Consider the following 26,637-nt stretch of genomic DNA (forward strand, 5'->3'; position numbering starts at 1 on the left):
GATAGTCAGAACCTGTTGAGCAAACCTCACCTGAACAACAAATGCTGGTTTGTATTTATTCCTTTTTGGTCTGCCTCTCTGACATTCAGCCTGGTCTAGCAAGGAAAATCAGTCAGTAAACTAAGTTAGCTTGTGGTTCAGTCCCTATTCTCCTTCTTCCCTTCTCAGGAATGGCTTTTTGAAATACTGGAATTCAGTCACATTTGGTTACACAAACTCTAATTTTCATCCTTCCTAAAAGTAATTAATTGGTTTGTGCATCTTCAGCTACACTGGCAGTGATCTGCAAAATGTTTGCTGCTCTGTTGTAGGTTAGAGCTCTGACTAACAGTTGAAGGTAAATTCTTGTGTAATAGTTGCTTCAGAATGTGTCAGAAAATCCACTGAGCTCAGTTTGCATTTTCTTTGATCTAGTCACAGGCTAATTTGTCCCTCAATTTGTTCCTAATTCATAGATGTTCCACACAGAAGACTATGAGCTTCTCGTGCTCCAGCATAACTGTTGTCCGTTCTGTCGAAGGAGAATAGATGAGTCAAGCCAATGAAGAAAAACAATGTTATACCTCAGCTGAGAGACTTCCCTATTGACTTGGCAAAGTACTTGTTAGATTCATGGTTTTCCTAACAACTTAGTTGTCATCTTGTTCTGTTTTGTATGTGAGTGGAACTGAGTTGAAAAAAAAATTTAACTTTTTTAAAATGAGAATGTCTGTCCTCTACATTTCCCAGACAAACAGCTGAAGTGCCACGGATTTTTACAGGAAGGTTCCTAGGGTCAAGTTCAGGCTTGAAGTAATTGTTTTTACTCCAACTTGTGTTAAGACTTAATTTGTTCCTTAATACCTGTTATTGTCAGAACTTCAAATAAATGGGACTATTTTTCAGCACTGTTTGTCTCAGAATTTCCTTTTAACCTAGGTAGAATCCATGCTTGTTAAAATCCACGTGACAGGTTCTGTATGGAAGTGTCCATTTCATGTTAACAAAAACACCCAGACGTAAGTTCCTCATCTGTCTACTGCAGCCTTATGTGTTTCTGGTAACATTAGCATGTTTACCATTAATGAAGGGAAAAACACTGACCTAATGGGCTAATGTGTTTGCATGCTTATAAATACATGGGGTTGACAGGGAGGAATACCAAAGCAGCTGAGGGCTCACAGTCAGCCACTGTTTTCTCACAGTTCCTCCTCTGTACCTAAGGGTAGGAGAGTTCTTCATCTGCTGAGAACAAAATAGTAGGTGATGCAACTTGCTTTGTTGTTAAGCTCGTGCCATAGCTCCCCGGAATGCTGGCATCCTGTCAGCTCCTGTGGCTGCTGTGCTGTGAGTGCACCGTTGCTGTGTGGGCCCGCCTGCCTGTCTGAGCTAGCACAGCTCCACTGACTGTCGTGCTCCCTGGCAGAGGCGATGCGCTAACGCAGTGTTTCTGAGCAGTAGCTCCTTAGCATTGTTCCTGTCCACAGCCATGGGAAGCACAGTGGAGAGGAGAGAGGAGATGGACCTGCCTTCCAGTTTTTTCTAGTGCAGCCAACCAGGTGCTGAGATTGAGGGGACTTCAGTGGTGCAGCTGCTTGACCAAGTGTGGTAGGTCCCTCCCAGACAGCAACTAAGCACCCGTGCAGTTGTATGCTCACTTCCCACCCCACTCTGGCAGGACGGGAAATAATTAAAAGAGCGAAAGGAGAAAAAACTTGTTGGTCAAGATAAAGATAGTTTAATAAGCAAAGCTCTGTGTGCAAGAAAAGCAGTAAGCAATTTATTCTTTAATTCCTTGTGGCAGGCAGATGTCCAGCTGCTTCCTGGAAAGCAGGGCCTCAGCATGAGTAATGGTTACATAGTGGTGGTTATGGTGTTTGTCTTCCTCTTCTCCTTCTGTTTCTGAGCACCACGTCATCTTGTATGGAACGCCCCTTTGGTCAACTCGGGTTAGCTGTCCTGGCTGTGCCCCCTCCCAGCTGCTTGCCCTCCTCTGGCCCATTGCTGGAGGCAGAGTGGGGAACAAAATCACCCTTCAGCTCTGTGCGAGCAGTGCTCAGCAATAGCTAAAGGGCTGCTGTTTTATCAACACCATTTTAGCAAATCCAAAACATGGCACCACTTGGGCTGCTATGAAGAAAGTTAACTCCATCCCAGCCAGATGCAGCACACCAAGTGCTCCTGGATAACTGACCTGAGGGAGGATACTGAGCAGTTCTGACAGTATGAGAATCTGTGTAGGGAACCAGCTGGGCTGGACTGGAGTTGAGAAGTGATAGGTCTCTTGACTTTAATCCAGTTCAAGTTGTACCCTTGTTAGCGTGAGTTTTATTATGACATCCTGTATGTCACAAGGCTCCCTTTGTTCTGAATGGCAAGTAATATTCTAATTTACTGCCGTAAGCTGCTGTCTGAGGTTGGTGGGTGCTGGTAAAGCAGCTACCATGTGAACAGCAGCACTTGTGCAATCAGTGGGCGATGTCTCTGCTTGAGTTCCTCTGGAAAGTGGCACTTTGAAATCTGTCCACTTTCGTGAGACCTCTCCTGCAGCACTGCAATCAGCTCTGGGGCCCCCAGCCCCAGGACAGCGACCTGGTGGAGCGCGTCCAGAGGATGCTCAGAGGCTGGAGCAGCTCTGCTGTGAGGACAGGCTGAGGGAGCTGGGGGTGCTCAGCCTGCAGGAGAGAAGGCTCCGGGACACCTTAGAGTGGCCTGCCAGGGCCTGAAGGGGCTGCAGGAAAGCTGGGGAGGGACTTTTTGTCCGGGGGTGCAGTGACAGGACAAGGGGGAATGGCTCTAAACTAAGAGAGGGGAGGTTTAGGTTAGATGTAAGGAAGAAATCCTTCCCTCAGAGGGTGGTGAGGCCCTGGCCCAGGCTGCCCAGAGGAGCCGTGGCTGCCCCATCCCTGGCAGTGCCCAAGGCTGGATGGGGCTGGTGGCAGCCTGGGCTGGTGGGAGGGGGCCCTGCCCATGGCAGGGGGTGGCACTGGGTGGGCTTTGAGGTCCCTTCCAACCCAAACCATCCTATGATTCTATGAAATAGCACTACAGGGTTTCCGTGTCCCTCAGTGGTTCCTGACCAAATTTGCATAATTTACCACTTTAAAAACATTCTGTTCTAATTAGCACTTGTCTGCTTTCTGACTCGTGTATCACTGTTTGCAATAAAGACTTTGCAAGTGACATTGATAAACAATGCTGTTTGATACGTGAGCCAAAATGGAATTCAGTTTGTTCTCCCAGAACTGAGCTGGCTTTGTAGAGCTAGCAGGAATGAAAAATTATAAAAATAAATAGGGTTTGCAATGACACAGAGGCAAAATAGATCAAACAAGGAAGCTTTTTTGTGTGTTTTTAAACTTCTCTGTCAATACAGTCTAAGTTTGAAAGGAGTATTGGGCTTTTCCAGGCAGAGCTAGACTCCGCACATCTCATCAGTTGTTAAGATGTTCTAGCTCCAGCCTGCCTTGTGCCATTGAAGCTCTGGTGACTCCACGATAAGAAATCCCTGGGGGTGCAAGTCCCACCACACAGCTTTTGTCTGAGCCAATTGTGAGTGGTTCACCAACTGTTTTCTTCAACCTGCCCTGTGCTTCTCCCCTGTCACTGCTTGCGTTTCCCGCTGCCCCTACTCCAGTGGTGACGCAGGTCAGGCTCTAAGCCCCAAGCAGCAGCTGCTAACCTCAGCAGCAGCTTATTGCATCAGAGCTTAATGTGGCGTATTTGTATATGGGGAAGATAAACCTTTAATCCTTCTTGTACACCCAGGTACAAGTGTGAACAGCTGCACTTGCAGTTAGTGGCACCGCTTTGGCCTTGACAACACATGTGAAAAGTTAATTGAGAGGGACATAGTATGAGCAGAGGCTGTGTGAGGAGCTGGTATTTGCATACTGATGTGAAGGAAGACTTTTGTGGCTGTCCGGGCCTGCCTTTGATGAGACAGTCCGTCTTTGTCAGTGGTACCAGCGTTCCAGGTCCATCAGTGCTTCTGTAAGATGTTGCCCACTAGAGGGAAGGTTTCCCTGCTTGGCCTATTATTTGAAGAGAACAGAGTTTTCTGCTTTTTCCCTTTGAACGGTTTTGCATGTGCTAAACTAGTCCACAGGGAACACTGGTGAAAACTAGGCCAGGACTGAAGCAAGTTTATTAAGGCCAAGAGGACGTGAGCCTCTGCTCATCTCCCACCCGCCAGCTCCAGCTGCTCTGGCACATCCTCCTCCGTGCTGCATGAGGCACTCTGATGCCCTCTCCTCAGCTCCTGGCTGCAGGGGAAGTTAAGCCCAAGCCCCTGGCTGCAGCTTAAAAAGCAATTGCTGTGGGGCTGCTCGGATCCCTTACAGCCCTGTCCCCTACCAAGGGGCCAAGCAGTCTGCTGTAACCTCTGCGGGGACACTGGCTGGAATTTGCGTGCCAACTGGAGTGCTATTAGTGCTGAGAATGATATGTACATGAGAACAGTGATAAACAGTGGGTACAAAGAAAGAAAGGGAGAAAAAAAAAAGTGGGGAAAATAGCTTTGGAGTTTGAAAGATTAATCATGGCGGCATGAGCCGTAAGGAATCGCCTCGTACAGAGGGGAGATCTGTGGTTGGCTTCGTTGTGTTCACTTGTGTACATGCTGTCCTATTGTCTCTGAAAAATGTAAACCAGGTAATGTCTAACTCAGGTGCTGACTGGCAAAAAGAACATTTCAAGCACAACTGAATGCATCAAGTGGGGAGGTAGACATTAGGACATGGGAGGCTCCAACAACAGCTTCCCCCGCGGCTCTAATGCCCACCTATATGGAATCCAACACTTCTGCAAAGTTTCAGGGAGACTGAAGATGTCTGTCACCCAGAATATGAGGGCGAATGTTGGCTTCAGCTCAGAAATTTCCTTCTCTGCCTTGTCCACAACCTTTCTCAGCACCAGTGCAAAATGATACCTGCCCAAGACGGATGGGCTAGGTTATTTTGTTGCTGCTACCAATGTAATTGGTGTGATGCAAAACACATGTCAAGCCAGGGACGGAGGAGGTGGGTACAACTGGAAACTTGCCGGCAGGATCAGTGTTTAACTGTGTTCTTCAGACCTGCCCAGTCAAACCTTGCAGCAGGAAAAGCAGATGGCTGAGAGCACATGGGAGGAGGGTTGATGGTCATGCTGCCTGAGAGTACCGTCACCATCCTCCTCCTGGGAATGGCAGCTGTGATGGAGACGGCTCTGCAGCGGGGGCTAGCTGGTGTCACAGCTTTCCTCTTGTGAGAATAGGCCTCTGTCTCTGGGGGACCACACCAAACCTGCCCATCCCAGCAGCCTCTACAGCCCCCAGACTCATGGTCGTGGGTTTTTTCTGTCACAGGATTCACTCCTGCTCACAGGGGCAGAGAAGGGTTCTGTTTGTTGGCAAGGCTGAACACTCAGCTTGGGAGCTTTGGGCAAGCACAGCCATGAGCAGGATCCTGCATGCTTTGTCCTTCCCTCTGACCTGGTAGTGACGTGTCCCGTTTCCAACACCCCTCTGTGGGGAAACTGAGGCACTTCCAACTGGCGGGCAGCTCAGCCCTTGGGTGCCCCTGGGGGGTGGACTGTGTGCCTGGTGGGGCGAGTGCCTCCCCTGGGTGATGGCAGCACGAGCTGTGGGCACCCCACTCTGGGCCACGGGGCGCAGTGACCACCTCGCTCCCTGGGGAGAGCCACAGCCATGCCGAGGAGTGAGGCCATGCAGGTGGAGCTGCCTCCTGGTTTGGGCCCCCCATTGAATGGTGTGCTGCAGAGCTACCTCTATATGTAATGACCATGAACCATGGTCTGCAACAATGACAGTGCAGGCCAGAAACAGGTGTCACCTTAATACCTTCCCAAGAAAGCCAATTACCCCTGGATGATTATGATTAATAATTCTCTAAGCCCTAATCGTGCTGACACCAATGCCTGGAGCTTACCCCAGGGGGCACTTTATAAGGGGTGCCCCGCAGAGGTGAGCGTAGCCACTTCTCCCCGGGGTAACGGCGAAGGCTGAGAGGTGGCGGGAGCCCAGCTTCAGAGGCAATTCCCCCACGCACACAAAAAAACCCTGAGTAAGAGCAAAAGGCACCTCACCAACCGCAACCATGAACGGGACAGAAGGCCAAGACTTCTACGTGCCCATGTCCAACAAGACCGGGGTGGTGCGAAGCCCCTTCGAGTACCCCCAGTACTACCTGGCTGAGCCCTGGAAGTTCTCGGCGCTGGCTGCCTACATGTTCATGCTGATCCTGCTCGGCTTCCCTGTCAACTTCCTCACGCTGTATGTCACCATCCAGCACAAGAAGCTCCGGACACCCCTAAACTACATCCTCCTGAACCTGGCAGTTGCCGACCTCTTCATGGTCTTTGGAGGCTTCACGACCACCATGTACACTTCGATGAATGGGTACTTTGTCTTTGGAGTAACAGGGTGCTACATCGAAGGCTTCTTTGCTACACTGGGTGGTGAGTTTTCCAAATATTCAAAAATCATCTGCCAGAAATTGCTCCAGATTTTAGGAAAGGGTGGGAGGATGCCCAGATGCTCTTGGAAAAACATGTGGTATCTGGAAGGTACTCGGTCTGCCGCTGGTGTGGGCTGAGGCAGTTGCAGTGCTGGGAGGTGGGAGGTGAAGAAAGTGACAAATTACACTTTTTTTTTTTTTTTTTTTCAAACCTTATTTTGGTAGCCACCTGCTCAGTATCCTGAGAACAACAACGTAGCAATGAAAAGTAACCAATAGCAGATTTTACTGGATTTGCACATCTTTTTGGCTTGCTCTCTGGCTGGAGCTCCGGCAGTTTGTTCTTCCCGCTTGGCGGGGCTGAGCCTGGTGCTCGCTCTGACGCGGCGCTCGGTGGTGCAGGCTGGCCAAGCTGTCTCTGCTCCCCTGCCAGCACGGCTTTGACAGAAACAGATGTTAATCAGAAATTGTGTGTCTAAAAACGCCCTCCTCCGTTCAGCTCAGCCCTCAGCCACAAGAGAGGCAACCTTTTTACTGGTTCGGGCCTCATGGCATAAGTTGCTGGGAAGCTGCGGGTAGGAGTAGGACCCCGGCGTGATGGGCACCCCGAGCAGGGCCGCAGACCGCGGGTGTGGGCGCAGTCTGGGGAGAGAGTGGAGTTCAGCAATGGACCTCCACACACAGAGCACAGCGGTTACTGTGGGGGCAGCACTGCAGGGTGGAGGTGCCTTTTGGTGCCTTCCCACCGTGTCAGCACTTAGCCCTTGTTTGTTCCTGGTTCTGAACCCGGGTGGGGATTTATCTGCTCTTAGGGGTCTTCCTTGGGAACATGAAAGGTCGGAGGAGGCCCCGTGCTGCCTTCAGTAGCTTTTCTCCTGGCCCTCAAAGGCCTTATATCTCCATCCCTCTCTCCCTGCTTCAGGTGAAATTGCGCTCTGGTCACTGGTGGTGCTGGCCATCGAGCGATACGTAGTGGTCTGCAAGCCCATGAGCAACTTCCGCTTCGGGGAGAACCACGCCATCATGGGGGTTGCCTTCTCCTGGATCATGGCCCTGGCGTGCGCGGCTCCCCCGCTCTTCGGCTGGTCACGGTAGGCAGGGTGCCGCCTGGTGCGGGGCCCCGGCTGGCCACGGGTGTCTGTGCGGGGTGCCGACCCCCTGTGTTACCTCGCAGGTACATCCCTGAGGGCATGCAGTGCTCGTGCGGGATTGACTACTACACGCTGAAGCCAGAGATCAACAACGAATCTTTCGTCATCTACATGTTTGTGGTTCACTTCATGATCCCGCTGATGGTCATATTCTTCTGCTACGGGAACCTGGTTTGCACCGTGAAGGAGGTGGGTGCCTGCTGGTGAGGGTGCTGTAAGGGGCCGCGCCAGGCTCCAGACAGGTGGCAGGAGGGACCGGGTTGGTCCCCCTGAAGGGGAGCACTGCAAGCTCCGGGCGGGCAGCCCAACTACCCCAAACCCTGACCCCACACCCCTCGCAGGCTGAACCCTCCCCCACATCCACCACCTCCCTGTTTCTTCTGCCCGCAGGCTGCCGCCCAGCAGCAGGAGTCTGCCACCACCCAGAAGGCAGAGAAGGAAGTGACCCGCATGGTCATCATCATGGTCATCGCCTTCCTCATCTGCTGGGTCCCCTATGCCAGCGTCGCTTTCTACATCTTCACCAACCAGGGCTCAGACTTCGGGCCCATCTTCATGACCATCCCGGCATTCTTTGCCAAGAGCTCTGCCATCTATAACCCAGTGATTTATATTGTAATGAACAAACAGGTAACTGCCGCATGCCCGGTGATTTCCTTTGTAGTGTTTCTCTTAATAGCAGCTTGGGGAGAGCTACCAGACCTCCAGCACACCAGTGAGCTGCGAGGGCTTTGCTTCCCAGGTAACCTTGTGCCTGTGTGAAGGAGGGTGGTGACAGTGCAACTCATCCCTTCGCACAGCATAGATCTTGTAAATGCAAACCCATCCACCCAAACAAGGCACAGGTTGTCCCAGTGGAGGAGCTGGGGCTGCGCTGTCCCAGCCCTGGGCAGCAGGAAGGAGACTTCACCCTGCACGGTGCATCCGGTGCTGCTGTGCCAGAGGTTTCCACACAGCCCCCTGCAACAGGCCCCAGGAGCCTGTGTCTCTGGGAGATGCTCTCGCTGTGACGGCCCCACCGCTGGACAGAGCCTGGGCACCAGAGCCTGGGCAGAGCCTGCGGTGCTGCTGGGGCTCACTCTTGCCATCCCCCTGGCTCTGCCCCAGGCGTCACAGAGGGATCCAGCACAGAGGCAACCCCCAGCGGCCACCTGCCCTCACCCGATGTCTCCCCTCTCTTCCAGTTCCGTAACTGCATGATCACAACCCTGTGCTGCGGCAAGAATCCGCTGGGTGACGAGGACACGTCTGCTGGCAAGACAGAGACCTCCTCCGTCTCTACCAGCCAGGTCTCCCCCGCGTAGGTCCCGCCAGAGCGGCCGGCCCTCAGGGTGTGCGTCGCCGCCCTTCCAGCACCAACCTAGTCCCACCACTGCCATCGCCTGCCCCCGCTTCACCAAGGCCCTGCAGGGCGGGCTTCTCTCTCCTGAAAATAGGAACCCTGGGAACAAGGCTGTGAATGTGTACACATGTTTTGTAATTAAAATGCAAAGGCTTAGCTCCTCCGCTGGCGTAAATCCGTGCTTTTCTGTTCATTTGCTGAGAGCTCACACCCGTCTGCACCGTGCAGGCCACTCGGTCTGACATCCCCTTCATGCGCACGCATGCCCTGCACCACAGGGTGCAAACCCCGGCCATGACAGAGCCACTGCTACCTCCCTCACCGCGGCCACAAGGGCCCCGGTGGGGCCGGGGCTGAGCCCCCCTCGGCTCTGCTGCTGGGACAGAGCCCGGCAGTCACTGGTGGCAGCTGGGCCCCACTGCGCCGTGCTGGGGCTGCTGCTGGGTGCTCCGGGCCCAGCCCTGCCCCACCACCACATTTCAGAAGATCTGGGAGGCACTGCCACGCCTCTGGGGAGATGGGGGTGTTTTGGTGCGCATGGGCTCCTCCGTGCTGCAGAGGTGATGGTGCAGACCCCACCTGCGAGCAGGCAGCGCGGCGTGGCACAGCATGGCACAGCTGCGGTTAGGTGTGCTCACGGAGAGCTTGGTGCTCACCTCCACAGGCACCCAGCATCGCGACGTGCACTCGGTGTTTGCGCCTCAGCAGCAGCCCCTCTTAATGCCTCCCCCAGCAGGAAGCTGCTTCCCCTTCCCCTAGCACGGCCTTCCCTTGTCAGACACCCGCGGGCCGTCCTGCAGCCCGGGGCCATGCCCCGAGCTGCGCTCCTCCCGGTCCTCCTGCACCTCCCTGCCTCAGCTGCAACCCAGCTTGGCATCAGCCCAAGTAGGAGGTTTTGGCCAGTGCTTGTGCTTTTGAGGATTGATCGGTGCATCGCTAAGCTTCCCTCCGCGCTGTAGCAGGCAAGACATGGGAGCATATGGCTCAGAGACGCCGACATATGTTTTAAGCACTACAAGATGGCATATTGCAATTGTAGCAGTGTTCTTCATTTTTATTTTTAGCTCAGTTATACAAATAAGATGTTTTTCTCGCTGTTCAGTGTTATCAACATTTGAAACTATTTTTGTACATTATTATCCTCTCTGATTTCTAATCCTATGCAGCTTTGCAAGGTCTAATAGGGAACATAGAGAACCCATGCAAGTTAAACCTTTAATAAAGAGCAATTTGCAAGTACAATTCTCTCATTATTTTTTTTTATCGATACTTCTGCATATTCAGTGAAATCTGAAGATTAGCAGTTTATGAATAATTCAGTGTTTAGGCTGATGCCTGATTCATGTATTTCAAACCTGGGAGCTGGTTTTGGAGGGAAGAGGAGGAAGGATTTGGTGTTTGTTTGCTGCCTGGCAAGGCAGTGCTCCATAGGAGCCGTGTGGTGCTTGGCACCGTGGCTCTCCCTTGCAGGAGCGACCCCCAGCCCAAGGGCTGTCACCCCACATCACGCCCAGCCCTACGGTTGTTTTTGCTGGTGCACCTCTGCCAGCCAGGTGGGTGCTGGGGGCATCACGGAGCTGCCAGAAAGGTGATGGTTGGATCTGGGAGGAGAAGATGGTTGTAGGAAGCGAACGCAGCCCTGCTGTGGTGCGGAACCCTGTGGCCTTCCACTATCTCTGTGGCCGTCTTCCTGGAGAATTCAGAAATTGACTGGAAATAGATCAGGGAAAGGGCCAGCCCTGCTGGTCTGGGCAGAGCCAGGCACATGGGACTTGGGCACAGGCCTTTTCCAGAACCCCGTTCCAGGCCAGGCTCCTGCTGGTGCCTCGGTCCTCTGCCAGAACCCAGCCCCAGGCTCAGCAGGTCAGTGCAGCCCTCGATGAAAGAGGTCTGTCTGAGCTGAGTTTTGCAGGTTCGTTGGTGCAGTAGCACGTCTGCCATGAACCAGCACTGCTGACACATGATCCCAGTCCTTCCCTAAGTTTGTAGCTCCCCTGGGACTTTCACAGACGATGCACACAAAAAGCTCATGACTTTTTTGTAAGGAGCAAGGGACTGACACAGCATGCTCTGGAGAAACACAGCGGTCTCCAGGGTGAAGACGTTCATGCTGTTCCTGCACCAAAGAGCTGTTTCAGTGAATTAGACACGCTCACCCCATGAGCACATGCAGAACAGAAAGTAGCATAAATGGCTCACCCCACTGAAACAGCAGGAAAAGTCACAGGAATCGTAGGATGAATTAATTTAAACACAGCCATGACACAGAAGTGCCCTGGGAGCATTGGGGACCTGGATGGTCAAAGGCTCAGCTCGTCCCTTGCCCATGGGACGATGCTCTCCCCAGTGCAGTGCTGTGCAGTTTCTGTGCCAGGAGCTGGCATGAAGGGGACGCGGAGAGGACACATTAGGGCTGCCCCTGCACAGGGCTGGGCGCTCTCTCCCCTGAACACAGAAGGATGTGGTGACCATGGGCACATGTGGCACCCCACTCATGAGCACACACCTGGGGCTACTGCAGGAGAGTTGCTCCTCCCGCTTTAGCCAGTTGACAAAGTAGCTCTTCATTTTCCTCCTCTCGTTTGTGGGTTCCTTTCTCCCACCCATTACTGGGCTCCCTGCGCAGTGCAGCCCCCGCTTCCCTGCAGGGCTGTTGTGCGCAAAGGGCCCCAGCAGACATGCCAGGCTCCCCATCCAGCCCATGGCGTGTGCTGCCAGTACATGGCCATCCCACCCCCCAGCAGCGGGGTGGGTACCTTTGCACTGCGTGGTCACAGCCTTCACCCTGCGAGCCCCCTGTCTCTCATCCCTCTCCAAAGCATCTGCGGAGACACGGCCCTTCTCCTGCCAACCCCTCACAAAGATTTGGGCATGAGTATTTGGCTTCACAGCCACCTGCTCCCCCTGGGTGGCAACCAGAGCAGTTAGCAGCTGCCAACCAGACCTTGCAGTTATGGTGCTAATCAGATAAATTAGCTGGAAGTGAGGTAAACCTGTGATCAGGGTCAGTGGTGCTGTAAGCAGAGCTGGGGCTGTTGGGCCTGAGGCTTTTTGCTGCTGTGTGCTGTCATGGAGCCTCAGACAGGTAGGGGATCTGCTGGGTGCTGCAGGGCTTGGGCGCTGTTGGCTCTGGTCACTGTGAGGCTGTGGACATGAGCGTGGTGATGCCTGTTTGCTTTAGGGGACTTGCAGGAAGGCCCTGGGGCTGTGAGCACTTCAGTCTCATGATGCCCCCTCCTGCTTCCCCCACAGATGAAGCTGCTGGTGCTGCCCGGTTGTCAGGTCAGGTTGTTCGGGGCCGGCGGCACCCCCCGACGCTGCACATGGTTATTGAGGCACTGCAGGCCCAGGACGGGAAGAAGGGTGCCTCTGTCGTCACTATCAAACGCTTCATCCTGGCCAAGTACCCCACCGTAGACCCTGTGCGCCTCAAGTACCTGCTGAAGCAGGCATTGACCAAGGGGCTGAGCCGTGGGGACCTGGTGCGGCCCCACAACTCCTCTGCCCTGGGGGTCACTGGCCGCTTCAAGGTGAGTGGGGAGCTGCTGGACCCTAAGCTGTGGGGTTGGGGCTGAGGTGCTGCCCAGCCACACTCCCATACCTTGCACCCAGCTGGCACCCGAAAAGCTGCAGCAGAAGCAGCCGCCGGGCCAGGCAGATCCCGCCGGAGGACAGGCTCCAAAGCCAGGACGCAGAGGAGCTGCCAAGGCCACCCGGGCCCCTACGGTGCTGGAGAGCGAAGGAGGACAAGGTAATGGGCTGGTGGTGTCACGAGCACCCTGACCCTGCTGAGAGGTCCCTGCCTGTGTTGATTTGCTGTCCCCCTCTCCACAGGTACTGCTGAGGAGAAGCCAAAAGTAATGAAACAGAAGCCAAAAGCTGCGAAGCAGAAGCCAAGGACAAAGCCTGCAGATGTGAGTATGGCCCTGTGGGAAGGCTGGGGATGCCAGTGCTGTGCTCAGGCTGCTGGCTGACAGCATGGCAGCAGCCTGAGGTGCTCTCTCCTCTCCAGGCCCAGCCGGCACCAGCATCAGTGAAGCCCAGGAGTGATGGAGCAAAGGCCCCTCGGGCCCCTGCCAAAGGGCGGTCAGCGCCCCGCACAGCTCTGGCTGCCAAGGACAAGGGAGGGAGCGATGGTGACTGCCCTGTGGGTGCTGGGGCAAAGGGGACCCAAAAGGCCCCTGTCGGAAAGACTAAGGGGAAGGTGCCTGGGGAGGCCCGGGAAGCTGTCCCCAAGGAGAAGGGGGCTAAAGGCAAGACAAGGAAACCCCAGGCAGCCCGAGGTGCTGGCCAGGGGGAGACTGCACCTTAGGAGGCATCCCTTGCTGTGGTGGGCAAGAAGGTACACTAGGAGTCCCAGGTCTCTGGCAGTGCAGCCCTGTGCCCAGCTGAGCTCAGACCCATGGTGTCTGAGTTGGTTTTAGTCTCCAGGACAGGTTTTAACTCTGTTCACCCGCTACTAATAAAGCTGCTTCACTCATCATGAAATGGTGTGACTACTGCCCTGCTCCTGTGCACCTGTCTCCCAAGGCCAGCATTCCTCAGCCCAGGGTAAACATGGATCCCAGCCTGCTCCTGGCCTCATCCCAAGTGGCATGGGGCAGCATGTGGACTCACAGAGTGGGCATGAGCTGGTGCTGTAGCTGCCAGCTCCTGGGAGGTGTCCTGTGCATCCCCACATGTCCCCAGCTGCTGGCTGGAGTAGTACATAGTAGTTAGGGGCTTCCCAGGAGCCTATCTGGCCAGGCAGCAGTGCTGGGGTGGCTTTGGGGGGCTGTATGTGTGCAGGCTGGTGGTAAGCTCCAGTGTCAGGTGATGGCCCAGTCAGGGGCACTGGGATGCTGTGGGGCTCAGTGTGGTGGCACCCCTGAGCACTGGGGAACTCAGGCTTGGCCAGCTCTGCTGATGTGGGGCCATGGCACCCACAGCCCTGGAATGGGGTAGGCATCCAGCTTCATGCCCTACCAGCTGCCCTTGTGCTAATGCCTGGCTGAGCCTGGATTACAGGAGTGCCAGGGCAGGAGGTGTGAGTGCATGCTGTGGACAAGGGTTCCCAGCAGCAGGAGGAGCTGCTGGTTCTTCAACCACAGTAAGAGGAAGACAGAAGTGTTTTGGGGCTTAAAAAAAAGATGTTGGGGTGTTTGCAGCAGAGTGTAGAATTGTTTGTGTTCTTGTTCTCTGTCTGTGAACAGTACTCGCCTCTCAACCTGTCTTACTTCTAGTAAGTTGGTCAAAGTATGAAAACTTTCATGTAAGAGTTTCAAATGCCCGTATTTCTCTTGCTCTGCAGAGAACATAGCCCGTCTGAAGGTCAGCCTGATAGTGCAAAGGGTTACAGTCCTCCTGGGCAGGAGAAAATAAGTGGAAGTAAAACTCTTCCTAAAGAGGATTTTGCTAATCTTCAGCTGGCCTTGCCAATGCCCTCCAAGGCTTCTTCTCTTGCTCTGGGGCTTAAGCAAGAGCTGAGCAAACTAGCTACTTTTTAAACTTCAACCTTGGCCATGTTGATGCATCTTTAATGAAACTGAACCCCTGTTCCCCAGGGACAGGGTGGAGGATGCTGCAGTAATAATGAAGAAGGGCTCAGCTGCTCCTTCGGTGATGGTTAACCTCACAAAACACTGCTCATTAGCATGGAAATGTCCTGCAGCAGAACAGGGCAGGAGCTGCATCCTCTCTCACCAGGCACTGAATGTCAAATGCGAGGCACTCTCTCTCTAAGAAAGCAAATCATTAAATGCCTGGATTTAGCTTTACTAAGAATCAGCTTTCTAGTGGGAAAAGAAAATCCCTCTGGTGTCTGGAAAGAGCAGCTTTTACTGGGGGGGAGGCAGAAGTTGAGAGGATTTTAGCAATGGCATGATTATTGAGACCTGCAGGCTGGGGCTGGTTTCATGGGGCTGAAGCCAGAAGCCTTGAGAACATCAGTGGTGGCACAGAGCACACTGGGCTCCCCAGTGCTGGGAGAAGATGCAGCTTTGTGGGCTCACAGCACCTGGCAGAGGTAAAGGTGTCCAGCCCGAGGAGTCAGTGTGGTGCTACTGGTCTTTATGTGTGATTTGTGTGGGTGTGGAGTTGAGTCCTTGCATGGGTTTTCTACCTCTCACAGCAGCACCTGCCCTGGTGGAACACGTGGTATCAAGTGAGCAGGAGTAGTAAACTGCTGCAGACCAGAAGGGTTAAAACGTGTCTTATGGAAACAAGGTGGTCCTTAGCTGAGCTGCCAGCCCTGAGAACTGTGGATGTTGTATTGCAGAATTGACCCACGAGCTGCCCTCCTGCCCGTGTGTCTGTGTTGGATCAGGGTAGTGGCTTGCACCGTCTGTGAAGGAATGTGGGAGGAGAGGCACTTCGGGCAAAGGATAGCAGCCTGACCTTGGTGTGTTTCTCAATGTCTGGTGTCCTCTATGTGCAGGTGGGCAGAAATGTCACTATACAGGATTTCAGCACCTTGTTTTATTACAAAGATAGGCTTTTCCAAGAGTCTGCCACTTCCACTACACAGCAGGTAAGGGCACTACACCCACAACACATGCCAAAGTTTAAAAACATGTTACAAAGGGCTCGGGTTCAAGGCAACACTACAAACCCTCAAGTATCTGCTCTGTTAAAGTTGTTTCTTTAAAATGGTTGTAGCAACTACTTTTTTTTTTTTTTTTTTTTTTTTTTTTTTTTTGCTTTGGAAAAAATTAAATAAAGCAATAGGCCCCAATATACAGCCCAGTCACATCATCTGGAGGCAAATTATGCTCATTACTGGCTCATCTGTATCTTTTTTTCAACATGGGGCTAGTGCTCCATGGCCCTTTCCCCACCTCCAGCCAAGCTCAACATTCTCTACTACCTGGATCCTTCTCACCCTTGCCTTCCCTGTGCTGGGCCTGCCTATATCTCTGGCAACTATTCACAGTTTCTAAAGAAAAAAAATCAAGATTTTTTTTTTTTTTTTTGTGAAAGCAGTTTCAAAATAAAATGTAGCCCAGCTACATTCTTAGAGTTTCTATTCTGAAGCCACATCCTCAGCAAAAACATTGAAACCTCCACAGTGTATGTACTTTTTCTGTATTAAAAAAAAAAAAAAAATCCGTTCTTCCCCTTTCCCTCCCATCCCTACCCCCTTTAACATACTGGATAAATTCTATCATTTGTTTTAAAATAGATATCTATATACACATACACAATCTGATGTTCAAACTTCTAACAAATGTGGCATTACTGGAAATGATGGGATGGGGGCCACCTGTCCATGGCAGTGAGTCACCCAGGAGGAGTTCTGGTGGACCAGTCATCTAATACCAGGTTGCATCCTTGCCAGCTGGATGAGTAATGGAGGCTCACCTTAAGACCCTGCCTGGAGTGAGGTAGTAACTTTTTTTTTCTTTTCTATTTGGCAGTTTGAAAACATGGTGCCTAGCTACAGCTGGGTTTAGCTTTCATGGGCAGGTTGCCTTTGCCTGCATGGGAATGCTGGCTTCACACATGGTCCAGCCTCTAAAGAGGGGCCTAAATGATGCTGGAGAAGATTGGAGTGGTCACAGCTCCCCTGGCTGCAGAAAAGAAGTTGCCAGGAGAAAGGAAAGTGTGCCACCAAGCTGGGATGGGGCAGGTCTGCCCCAGCACAGATGCCGCATGATGGCAGTGAAGTTTCTGGTCTTGAACCAAGTTCTATTTGTCTCTGCAGTGGGACCCTGTTTGCTGACACCAGTTTAACGAGGAGTGTGACACTTTCTACTTTTGCTTGCAGCTTGTGTTATGTGTGACCTGCTCTGCTGGCTTGTGTGAGCAGAAACATCATGCTGTCATGGGGCTGAGGTTTAGTCCCTTGCCTTTATGGACTGAAAAAAAAGACTGAACACATAACAAAACTGCTCTCTTGGTTGTTCTTTGGTGATAACCATGTACTGTGTCCAAGGCAAGCAGAACAAGCTGCTTTGCGAATACACCTCTGTAGCACTGACGTGTTTTAGGTGATGATCATAAGGAGATACTGCAGAGTGTGTGGCAACGGGAGGGAAGATGCTACCTGGATGCTTTGTCCTGCATGCGGCTCAGTTCTGCTCCGCCAGAGGACTGTTGACATGAGCTTAAGTAAGCGCCATAGCTGTGTGCAGCCAGTCAGGTTGGGAGAGTAGAGCAAGAGGCAGAAGTCCTTCCCCTCACCCACTGACATCTAGTCTTCTGCTCCCAGGCAGAAATGATGCCTGTGACCAGCTGGCTGAAGGGTGAATCGTTAGTGGGTATTTGCCTACCGTCCTGCAAACTCCACTTCCCTGTGCAGACAGGTCTGGGAACCTGGGGAAGGGGGAACAGCCTTTCCCACACTGTCTAACATGCTGTCTAACACTCCCTCCAGCTAGCTAACAGCTGTTTCTGTTAGGAGATAAAGTGCTTTCAGCATGCCTTAGCTACTTAGGAAGCAACTACTTTGTATCAGCCCCGAGTTTCCTGTGTTGCCCAAATCTCAGATGAAGGAGTGGTTATGTTTACACATACAGTACAAAAATTAAAAGGCACAAAAATACACAGAATGCAGCAGATAGTGAGCAACTGATAGTCCCTGGTGTCAGAAAACCATGGATGTCAGAGGGATGGTGTGGAAGGAAGGGAGCTCTGCCATTTCTCTGATAGCCTCTGCCATCTCTGCTCATTACTCCCTTAGGCTACCCTTTTGCTTTGCATCTGTTGTTATGGCTTCTGCAGCCTGGTCTCTTGTCCGTGAGGAATCACAAACAGGGATGCAGGGAGCTGACGACTGCTCAGGAGCTGATTAGGGGGAAGTGGTGAACTGAGCTTGCCACAAGTGTCATATTTCCATTTCTGGCTTGCAACAGCAAATAAATTACGGGTGCCACAGTGCCGATTGGAGGGTTTTCTAGCTGCTCATAAAGGTGTCTTGTGGCTTCTTGTTACGTGAGGGAGCACTTCAGCCGCAGGCCAGGCTCACCCCTGCCACAAGGCTGGTTTGAGAATGACCCTGACGGATGTGGCCCAACGTATATCCACGGTCAAAGGAGGTTCCCTACAGCAGTGCACTCTAGAGGTCACTTCCCGGGCTGCAGTTGGCCTAGGCTTCACTGCAGCACTCGTAGATGTTGTCCTCCATGAGAGCAATCACTTGCTCAAACTTGTGCTGGAGCTGGGTGCGCTTCGTCGTGGGGTTGGAGTCCAGGGCGGCCATGATCTGCAGGAGAGGCGGGCACGTGAGAGGTGAGGCAGTGTCAGGGTCCCTGTCCCTGCCCTGCTCCCCTGCCAGCCCTGTTAAGCTTGAATCCCAGCTGGAGCTGGGACAGGGGGACGCCAGCCCTGGGGCACAGCCCCTGCGCTCAGCATGGCCCCCATGCCCTCCAGGTGCACTAGGGCTCAGCTGAGTCCCTGCTCTCGTACCGAGGTGGAGGGCCAAAATGTAACCAACAACCCCTGTAATGAAGCTCACAGCGCAGCGCTGGCCCCGCAGGGCAGGGTGCAGCAGGGTCCAGAACCAGCTAGGGCTGGTGCTCAGCTGGGAGTGGTGGGCGCTGGGTTATCGTGGGTGTGCACTGTACCAGCATGCTCTGCCTTGCACTGAGCATCGGTGGGACTACGCATCAGTCAGCCCTGCCTCAATCCTCCCAGCCAAACACTGTTAAAATTGGCTGGGAATAGCTGGCCTTTTCTTTTAAGAAGTCATTGACCAAGGGATGGGATAGAAAGTACATCGCCGTGTGTGTGTATGTGCATATTACATATGTGTATTGGATTATGCAAAGAAAGATAATCCCTTTTCTGTGGGACTGGATGCAGGCATCTGCCTGCTTGGTTACAAAATACTGCTTGTTATTTTCCTCCACAGGTAATCCGAGGCCCGAGCACAGCCAGACCCACTTACCTGGGAGCGGTATCTCTTGGCATATTTGTATATCTCAGCCATGGCAACGTTGGTGTTGAATTCGTTCCGATATTTCTTTAGAAAGACAGAACAAAGGGGGGGGAGGTATGTTATCCTGATGCAGTGAGTTCAAGTCCAATCAGCAGGCATTAACTAGATTAAAAGAAGGTTTAGACTGGCTATTTTTATTACGGTAGAATTGGTGCAGCTGGGCTTCTGCCTTCCTCCTTTAAGGAAGCTGTATTTGCTTACATCAGAAATGGTCTTAGTCTTTCTAAAGTCAGCCGTAAATGACCACAGCTGATAGCCCTGTTTACCCATCAGTGCTCAAAGACATTTCAAAGGATGGGACAGCATGAGAGGTGGGTAGAGAGCACCCAGGGAAAAAGCCTGCTCAGTGGCTGAAGCTGAAAGGCCGTGGTGAGATGGTTGGATGTTGAGGAAGCCATGGCACGGTGCTGGCAGGGCTCAGATCCGGAGCACGGCTGCCAGCTCCTGTAGCTGGTACCAGGGCTGGCATCCCTTGCCTGGCCACCTGCCAGGGCTGGCTGCCAGCGGGCAGCCTGGGACTCGGCGGCCTGGGGGACAGCTGGCTGGGGGCTGGGTGATGGCACCGATCCTCTTCCAAACTTCCTGGCTCTTTGGCACTGAATTTTGCTTTAAATTCCCAACAGTGCCAAAGCTAGTTAGTTTCAAGCAAACTCATGGATGTTTACTGCAGCTCTGGCAGTAATTAAAGATGCTTGGAATTAGGTCAGATGAAGTTTGTGCCTGGAAATTTGAGGTAAAATATCCTTTCTCGTTTGCTCCCTCCAATGTCTATCTAAGCAGGAGCTGACTGCAGCCTACCCACCCCCTGCCCGTGCCCAGCTCGGGCGGTCAGCCAGAGCAGGCTCACTGCTCCTGGCCCCGCAGGCACCCAGCCCATGGCCTGACCCAGGGCACGGAGCGGCAGTGCACGCAGCCGAGCCCCAGCAGCCCAGCGCCTCTTACCCGTGACTCCTCTGCAAGGTGTGCGTTCATTTCCTGCTCGCTGAGCGGCGGCATGTCGTGGATTTGCTTGTAGTATCGCTGCACGATCTTCCTGTACTCCGGGATCTCCTTGGCGTAAAGTAGTTTATTGGTCGGGGAGTCCTAGAGGGGGAATGAGATACTGGAATCAGACACCATATTGCTTCTGGCTGAGAACTCCGTATCCTGTTTGTCTGGCTGAAGTGTTGGCTGTCAGACAGGGCCTTCAGCTACAGCTGGGTTCAGGAAACAGCCTTGTCTTTGGGCCTGGCTTTACACAAACAGGAGTGCAGAGGGACAGCACCGAGGTGCAGCCCTGCTAATGACAGCAGTGCTTGCACAAACACATCGAGGTGCTGCGGACAGTTACCACCTGCTTGCAGAACCACAGCACCGTCCCTCTGCATGTGGCTGTCCGCTGCCCGTCTCCTTGTCATGAGCTAAAAATTGGTTAGCTTCAATGCCAGTGAAGGTAGTCTAAGTGAATGTATTTTAATTTGCAGCAAGGGCAAGCTAAAATGTGTGGGTGAGGCAGTTTGCTGCCAGGTGATACTCTGCAGATACATGTAACACAACTGTGTTAGAAAATACACTTGTGCTCCATGGCATCACATGTGGAAATTGGTAATGAGGGATGGGCTTTTGAATGCATTTGCTCTGGTCTCTTGAGCAGCCAGCTTGATTTAAACCGAAGAACAAAGCTCTCGTACAAGCTGAACTTTGTCAGTTGAAATGTTGCTCTTGGATTTTTAATGTAGCTTTGATTTATTTTGCATTGACTAACCCAGCCTGCCTGACCTATATTGAGTGCATGTAAAGTAATTAACAGAAAATACTGAGTTTTCTTGATTAATGTCAGCTTGGACAAAGCAGTCTCAACCTCCCAGCCACATGAGCGGGTTGTACCAGTAACGGCATAACCCCACTCACACTCTTTGAAAACACAAGCATGAATGATTCTAACCTCAAGGCAATGCTGCCCCACTGACATCATTACCCTGGGAATGAACCTGGCAGACGCCAGCATTGTATCCCAAAGGGAAAAAGAGCCCCAGGCTCTGGGACACAGAGGGGAGTATGATCAACGTGTCCCATTGCCCTGACACTCGTGTGGGGACTGCTCCCTGGTGCTGACAGGTAGAGAGGGGGAGGAAGGATCTGCAGACAAAACAGGCCTGGCAGGACTTTGACCATGGAGACAGCATCTCCAGCTGTATCAGGCAGTAAATAAAGCCAGGGGTAACTGCGAGCCGCTAGTGCAGTATGTGGGATGGCTAACGCTGCAGGGGAAATGGGCATTGGCTGCAGCATCAGATCCCACAGCAGTTTATTTTCAAACCCAATGACAAGGCATTACAGGATTATAGCCAAGTTACAGAGCCTGCTTACATTTTTTTTTTTTCCTTTGGAAACTCAGAAGACTCCCATGTTGCCTTTTCTTTGAATTATTTTTTAATTTGTGTCTGGTTTGTCCACTCTGCATTACAAAGAGATGGCGAGTGTTTTATTAACTTATTGCACACTGTAGATGTACAAAGCGAGTCTGCTCTCTCATTTGCAGTATCAGAAGTAACACTACTGAACACCCTGTAACTAGAACCCAGCTCGGATAATTCAGTGATATACTGCGTGTATATGCAAGCTGGTTTTTATGCTGAGGATTTATTCTCCACACATTACTCAACAGCTCCTTCACTTATGCTATTGTACTGCCGAAAAATGTTTCCATCTGGTGTCTGACTCCAGCTGACCCCTCTTCCCCTCATCCACAGCTTGACAAGGACAAATTGTAGGTGTTTCGTAACACTTGCTAAAAAATGTCCAAAACCCAAACAAACAAAAAATCAAGAGCTCATTAGATCTTCCTCCAGTATTAATCTCTCCCAGTAGAGGCTTCCTGTCACTCTCAGTCTGGAGGATGCACTGAGCAGCGCACGTCTCTCGCTGTCGGCTCCCCTCTACGTCACACACCCAGCTTCTGGGGCGGGGGACGGCAAGGGATGATTTACAGCATTTGCTAATAAAACTTACTTATGTTGGGAAGTTTCAAATGTCAACACCACACAGCCAAGACAGAGGTGGAGCAGCGAGCATGCGCGCTGCCTCCCAGCCTGCGGGGCGGCTCGCAGTGTGCTGGCGGCCGGAGGGGAGGCCTGGCCCAGCAGCCTTGATGTTGGCTCAGGGCAAGGGGTGACCAGCGTGTGCTGGCGACGCTGCGGCCAGGGGCCTGTGCCGTGGCACCAAGTGCTCCATGGGTGGGCTATGGCAGCACCCGTCAGTGCTTCCCACGGGCTGATGGACAGCATCAACGGGACGGCACCAGGCAAGCCCTGTGCCTCCACGTGCGAGCCAGGCTGGGGCTGTGCTGCTGCAGCCCCCCCTTCACAAATGCTCCAGCAGAGGGGATGGAAATTTTAAGCTCAAGCCTGAACAAAGCAGAGGGGAAGGGAGGAGAGGACAACTCATGCTTGGAGATATTGAAGCCTCAAGTGCATGAAACTGTGTCCCACAGTCAGCTCTGCTTCTGGGGACAGGTTTGGGCCAGGTGACCTCTGACAGTCCCTTTCCATCCATATTATTTTGTGTCTATGACTGCCGGAGCAGGAATGGGCTGTCCCCTCTGGACTGTACCTTGCCCAGTTGCAGGTCAGACAGGGAGCAGGCGTCAATGAAGGCCTGGGCTATCACAGAGAGACATGCATCAATGTGGTCTGTCTTGTCAATGTCAAAGACAAACTGGGGGTTCTTCAGGATGTTGACCCAAAACCTCAGAGGTAGGCTGTGAAGGAAACAAGACAGGAACACACCAGGTGAATTTTTGTACTCCACAGGGAGAGGAGAGGAAATGCAGGAAAGACGATAGAACTTGAATACAAGAGAGGAAAAAAAATGAGGAGCCAGGCTCTGTTATTTATTCATATCCTGGCATTGTACATTCCTCTGCCTAGCTGGAGGGGCAGGCACACATCCTAACCCTGAAGAGACCCTTGCTCAGGCTGAGGTACAAGGCATGGACAGGAGACTTTATGTACAGCCTTAACCAGGTGAGCACACACCCTGCTCCTTCAGCAGCTCGCTGAGCCAGACGTGCTCCACAGGAGGCACTGGCATTCTGCATGCATGGGGCTTTTGAATCAGGCTTCCTCACTTACTGACGCTTTTTTTTGTAGCAATGGTGTCAGCTCCTTTTCCATTTCCCCTGACAGTAACTATCATCTGGTTCTGATGGTAAGCCTGGCCCCATGAAATACACTTCATATGGATTTTTTTCCGCTCTCTCATCATTTTCTTCTCTGGTTATTTCAGTGCTCGTTTGGCTGCCACACAGTTTCAGCATATCGCTCGCCCTGCCTACCATCCCTCCTCAGCAGCTGAAGGGTAAAAGCTGCTTTACTTCTTTGTTCTACTGCTAATTAAAGGTAATGAAGGCTAGGCAAATCTGTAGTTCACGTGTTGTGTCTACATGCCTGCTTTCACAGCCAAATTGGTTTTTAATTTTCACATGTTGGGCTGGGAACAGTTGCTGTCCCTGCAGCCTCAGAAGTGCAGAGCCTCTCCTCCGGGTTTCTGCCCTGGTCTAGTTTCCCCCTTCACTTTGGCTCCCCTCATGCCATTTCTGCTGCTCATCACGTTCTGCTGCTCAGCACCGCTCCCACCTGGTTGCTGGTGCTCTGGTACCAGCAGAATGCAGCACCAGCAGCCTGGAGTCCTGTGCATGCCCTGGAGCCTCAGCTTGGTTACAGAGATAAGTCAGGAAAAATGGCCCCAAGGGGCTGAAAAGACAGAAATCAAATGAAAAGGAGCCAAATATGCTGATTTTAAAATCACCATGATGTTTTAAGACCTGATGTGATTTTTGGAATCTAGCTCAGATTCTTTATTGCTTAGAATTTATGCCACTGCTGTCTCCAGTCATCCCATCCCTTCTCTGTTTCTTTTAATTATTTGTATTACTGTGCCTATTCCTTCTGCCCTTTATCTGACTGTGCCTCCTCTTCCAGCTCTCTGCTCCCCTGAGCTCTGCATTTGTTCAAAGTTCTCCAAACTCACTCATTTGGGCTCATTTTTCAGCCTTTCCCTGTTTTCCAAGTTCCTCATTGGTTTTACTTCTAGCAGCCTAATGGATAATCCAGGACACCAAGGCTTTGCAGCTGCTGCTCTGAGAGATGTAAGGAAAGAAAGAAGAGGTCTTCTCTTCCAAACCTGTTGGTCTTCCAGATGTGCATAGTGTCAGGATCGGTGATCCCTCTTTTCTCTGCTTGCTCCTCTAGGAAGTCAAAGAAATACTTCACGGCCACGGGCGGCTTGTCATCTCGGATACTGAGAATGGCTTTGAACAAGTCATCCAGGAACTTCTGCAGTGTGCCCTGTGGGACAAGCGTACACGATCAAGACAGTGGAAAGCAGCGGCACCTGAGCCCTAAAAAATGGTGTGAGGAACTGTGACTGCTACACACAAGGGGAAATACTTTGCTGCCAGTTGGATAAGTCACAAGAGGAAGAGGATGCTAAAGCAAGGAGGGAAAGGTTTGTTTGTGCATAGTGATATAATTAGCTTGCATTTGGGTTTAATTTCTTTTGGCATCAAGGTTTTCTTTCTTACTGCTAGGATCTCACATCTGTGATTGTTCTGCACAGTAAATACAAACAGACTGGAGACTGCTGGCCATTCTTGTGATCTCTGCTCCAGTGAAGCATCATGCTGGGATTAAAGATGGGCTGGGAGCCCAACTGCTGGAGCTAAGCACTCACAGCAAGTGGGGAAGCTCAAATCTGAATTAAGATCGCACAGACATTCCTCCTGCTTGCAGAGCTGAGCATCTCCATTCCCTTTCCCAGCAGGATCACTCAATGGGGAGATGGGTTCAGGTCTGAATTGAGCACTGTGAGCCCCAAGGCGATCAGCATCCATTTCATGTCTAGAGACCCCAGACCTGCACCTGGGGAGATGATGTGGGACTTCACACAGCAGCGCTCCTCTCAGAGAGAGAGCTGCAGAGCTAGAGGGAACCAAAGAGCCAGTGGAGCTCAGCAGTCTCGCTGAAGACTCTGAACATTCAGGACAGATGAATCCCAAAGCCCCTTTGGATGTGACTGGCCCTGCAGCACTCCTGTCTTAGATCAGTCTTCTTGATACAGGCCACAAGCAACACTCCCACTTGCTGTAAGCAACCGTGTTCCCACCTCCTACCTTTGTAGAGAGCAGCCTGGTCAGGTAGATCTCTGGTAGGACTTTCTTCCTATGGCTCTGTCTGTGGGACTTCTTATGTTCAACTGATTCATCAGTTGGAAGAACCTGGTCCAATATAAAGCATATGTTCAGAATGCTCCTCCCCGGAAGTGTCACACTGAATTTTCATTAAATTATAGAATTTCAACTGCATATACAATCCAATTAAAAAGCAGTTACTTGTTATAAATACACCCTTATATGGCTTCAGAAAAGTAATTCATAATATTCAGTTTTTCTGACATTTGTTTCTCCTGCTCTCTTTACTGTCTCTCTCAATCTAGACAGAGAAAATGAAACAATCAATCTCACTTCTCAAGTTAGTCTGTTTGCCTTCCTGCTCTCTGTGAAGTACTCCTGTGTGGCTGCCATTTAGGTTCCCAGAAACAAGAACAAGGCTTCCACGGAATGCAGCTTTTCTTAGATTCGGAAAAAAACGGCAAGAACAATCAGCCAATATTCCTACCCTGGACTTTTAAAAAACAAAAATAAATATTCCACAGGTCAGGTCAGTTAATTACTGCTCTCTAATGACCTAGCAAGCCATTTAAGTACATCTTGGCATTGTTTCATATGTGCACATTCAGTTTCCTGTCCCTGCTCCCTCCTTGCTCCTGTGTGTATGTGTGCATGTGCACGTGCGTGTGTGCATTGTGTGTTAGTGCTCAACATGGAAACTTTAGCAGAGAAAAAAAAAAAGCTATACAATACTGTTGTTATTCTTAACACTTTTTTTTCATAACAGCTTTTAACAACATTTAGCACATCGTACTTCCAGAGTGGTGCACAAGCAGGAACTAATAAATCTCCCCAGCCCTGGGAAGCAGGCAGAGTGCCAGCAGCTCCTACTAGATGACTTGACCAAGGCTGTGCAGAATGTACCTGGTGGCACCGCTCCATGCTCAGATTGCACTTCTGAACTCCCCGTGGCTGCTGACAGCTGGATCAGGCCACAATAATTACTTTGCTGTCTTGATAATTTATTATTATGTCCCATAGTACTAAAGCTTTTCTACAGATAACCTTTCTGCTCCTTTTTGGGCCTCTCTGAAGAAAACTGACGACCACTGGTACAGCCTGTTCATCACACCTGATGGTTCAGCCCACAGAGATGAATCAAGTTAATATCAGAGAGGTTGCAAAGATATTGTCTTCTTTCATCACATACACTAAAAAAATTGGAGCCCAGAGACTTAAATGCAGGTGAAGAGAGAGATGGCTGCACACACACAGCCTTACTGGTCGCCTCTGCTCCGATGTTGCTCAGGCTGACGACAGCTCTGGCCACGCAGTGCAGGCAGGGGAGCCCGGAGCTGCCACATGCAGCAAGGAGCTGGCAGCGCCACCGGCCACCCGCTGCGGACACCGTGCCGCACCGCCACCCCCGCAGCCACCAGCCACAGCCGGCCACGAAGCTCAGCAGCTTGGGGAGCAAGATACTTACTAAATGGAAGTACTTCTCGGTGTCCAGATCCTTCACTGCGAAGAACAAGAGAGACAGCAGCTTAGTCTGAGGACCCAGACCAAAACCTGCCTACACACACTCCATCTGTGCCAGGACGTGTGTTGTGCTTTCCACAGGAAGTGCGGACACCTAGCTG

The 26,637-nt window shown here is 51.8% G+C and overlaps 4 protein-coding genes across 6 annotated transcripts in view; 3 read left to right on the plus strand and 1 right to left on the minus strand.

Moving 5' to 3' along the window:
• IFT122 (intraflagellar transport 122) overlaps nt 1-887 on the plus strand; it is a 57,832-nt gene extending 56,945 nt beyond the window's left edge. For all 3 annotated transcript variants that reach the window (XM_035337250.1, XM_035337251.1, XM_035337252.1), the window contains exon 30: nt 456-887. In XM_035337250.1, coding sequence (XP_035193141.1) covers nt 456-545 — 90 coding nt within the window. In that variant the 3' untranslated portion in view covers nt 546-887. The remainder of the gene's footprint in view (nt 1-455) is intronic.
• Nucleotides 888-6,061: 5,174 nt separating this feature from the next.
• RHO (rhodopsin) lies at nt 6,062-9,187 on the plus strand. The gene is made up of 5 exons (XM_035337738.1): nt 6,062-6,438; nt 7,360-7,528; nt 7,612-7,777; nt 7,979-8,218; nt 8,773-9,187. The coding sequence occupies exons 1-5, from the start codon at nt 6,078-6,080 to the stop codon at nt 8,890-8,892; spliced, it is 1,056 nt and encodes a 351-aa protein (XP_035193629.1). The 5' UTR covers nt 6,062-6,077; the 3' UTR covers nt 8,893-9,187.
• Nucleotides 9,188-11,898: 2,711 nt separating this feature from the next.
• On the plus strand, nt 11,899-13,242 carry LOC118173392 (histone H1.8). The gene is made up of 5 exons (XM_035337900.1): nt 11,899-12,015; nt 12,183-12,460; nt 12,543-12,681; nt 12,765-12,844; nt 12,943-13,242. The coding sequence occupies exons 1-5, from the start codon at nt 12,000-12,002 to the stop codon at nt 13,240-13,242; spliced, it is 813 nt and encodes a 270-aa protein (XP_035193791.1). The 5' UTR covers nt 11,899-11,999.
• Nucleotides 13,243-15,371: 2,129 nt separating this feature from the next.
• Nucleotides 15,372-26,637, minus strand: part of PLXND1 (plexin D1) — a 63,322-nt gene continuing 52,056 nt past the window's right edge. Inside the window, exons 30-36 of the mRNA XM_035337902.1 lie at nt 26,481-26,515; nt 24,998-25,102; nt 24,010-24,173; nt 22,438-22,585; nt 19,789-19,929; nt 18,796-18,870; nt 15,372-18,111 (exon numbers count right to left, since the gene is read on the minus strand). Of these exons, the coding sequence (XP_035193793.1) occupies nt 17,995-18,111; nt 18,796-18,870; nt 19,789-19,929; nt 22,438-22,585; nt 24,010-24,173; nt 24,998-25,102; nt 26,481-26,515 (785 nt within the window). The 3' untranslated portion in view covers nt 15,372-17,994. The remainder of the gene's footprint in view (nt 18,112-18,795; nt 18,871-19,788; nt 19,930-22,437; nt 22,586-24,009; nt 24,174-24,997; nt 25,103-26,480; nt 26,516-26,637) is intronic.

This window comes from Oxyura jamaicensis, chromosome 12 (genome assembly GCF_011077185.1).
Source record: "Oxyura jamaicensis isolate SHBP4307 breed ruddy duck chromosome 12, BPBGC_Ojam_1.0, whole genome shotgun sequence".
NCBI lineage: Eukaryota > Metazoa > Chordata > Aves > Anseriformes > Anatidae > Oxyura > Oxyura jamaicensis.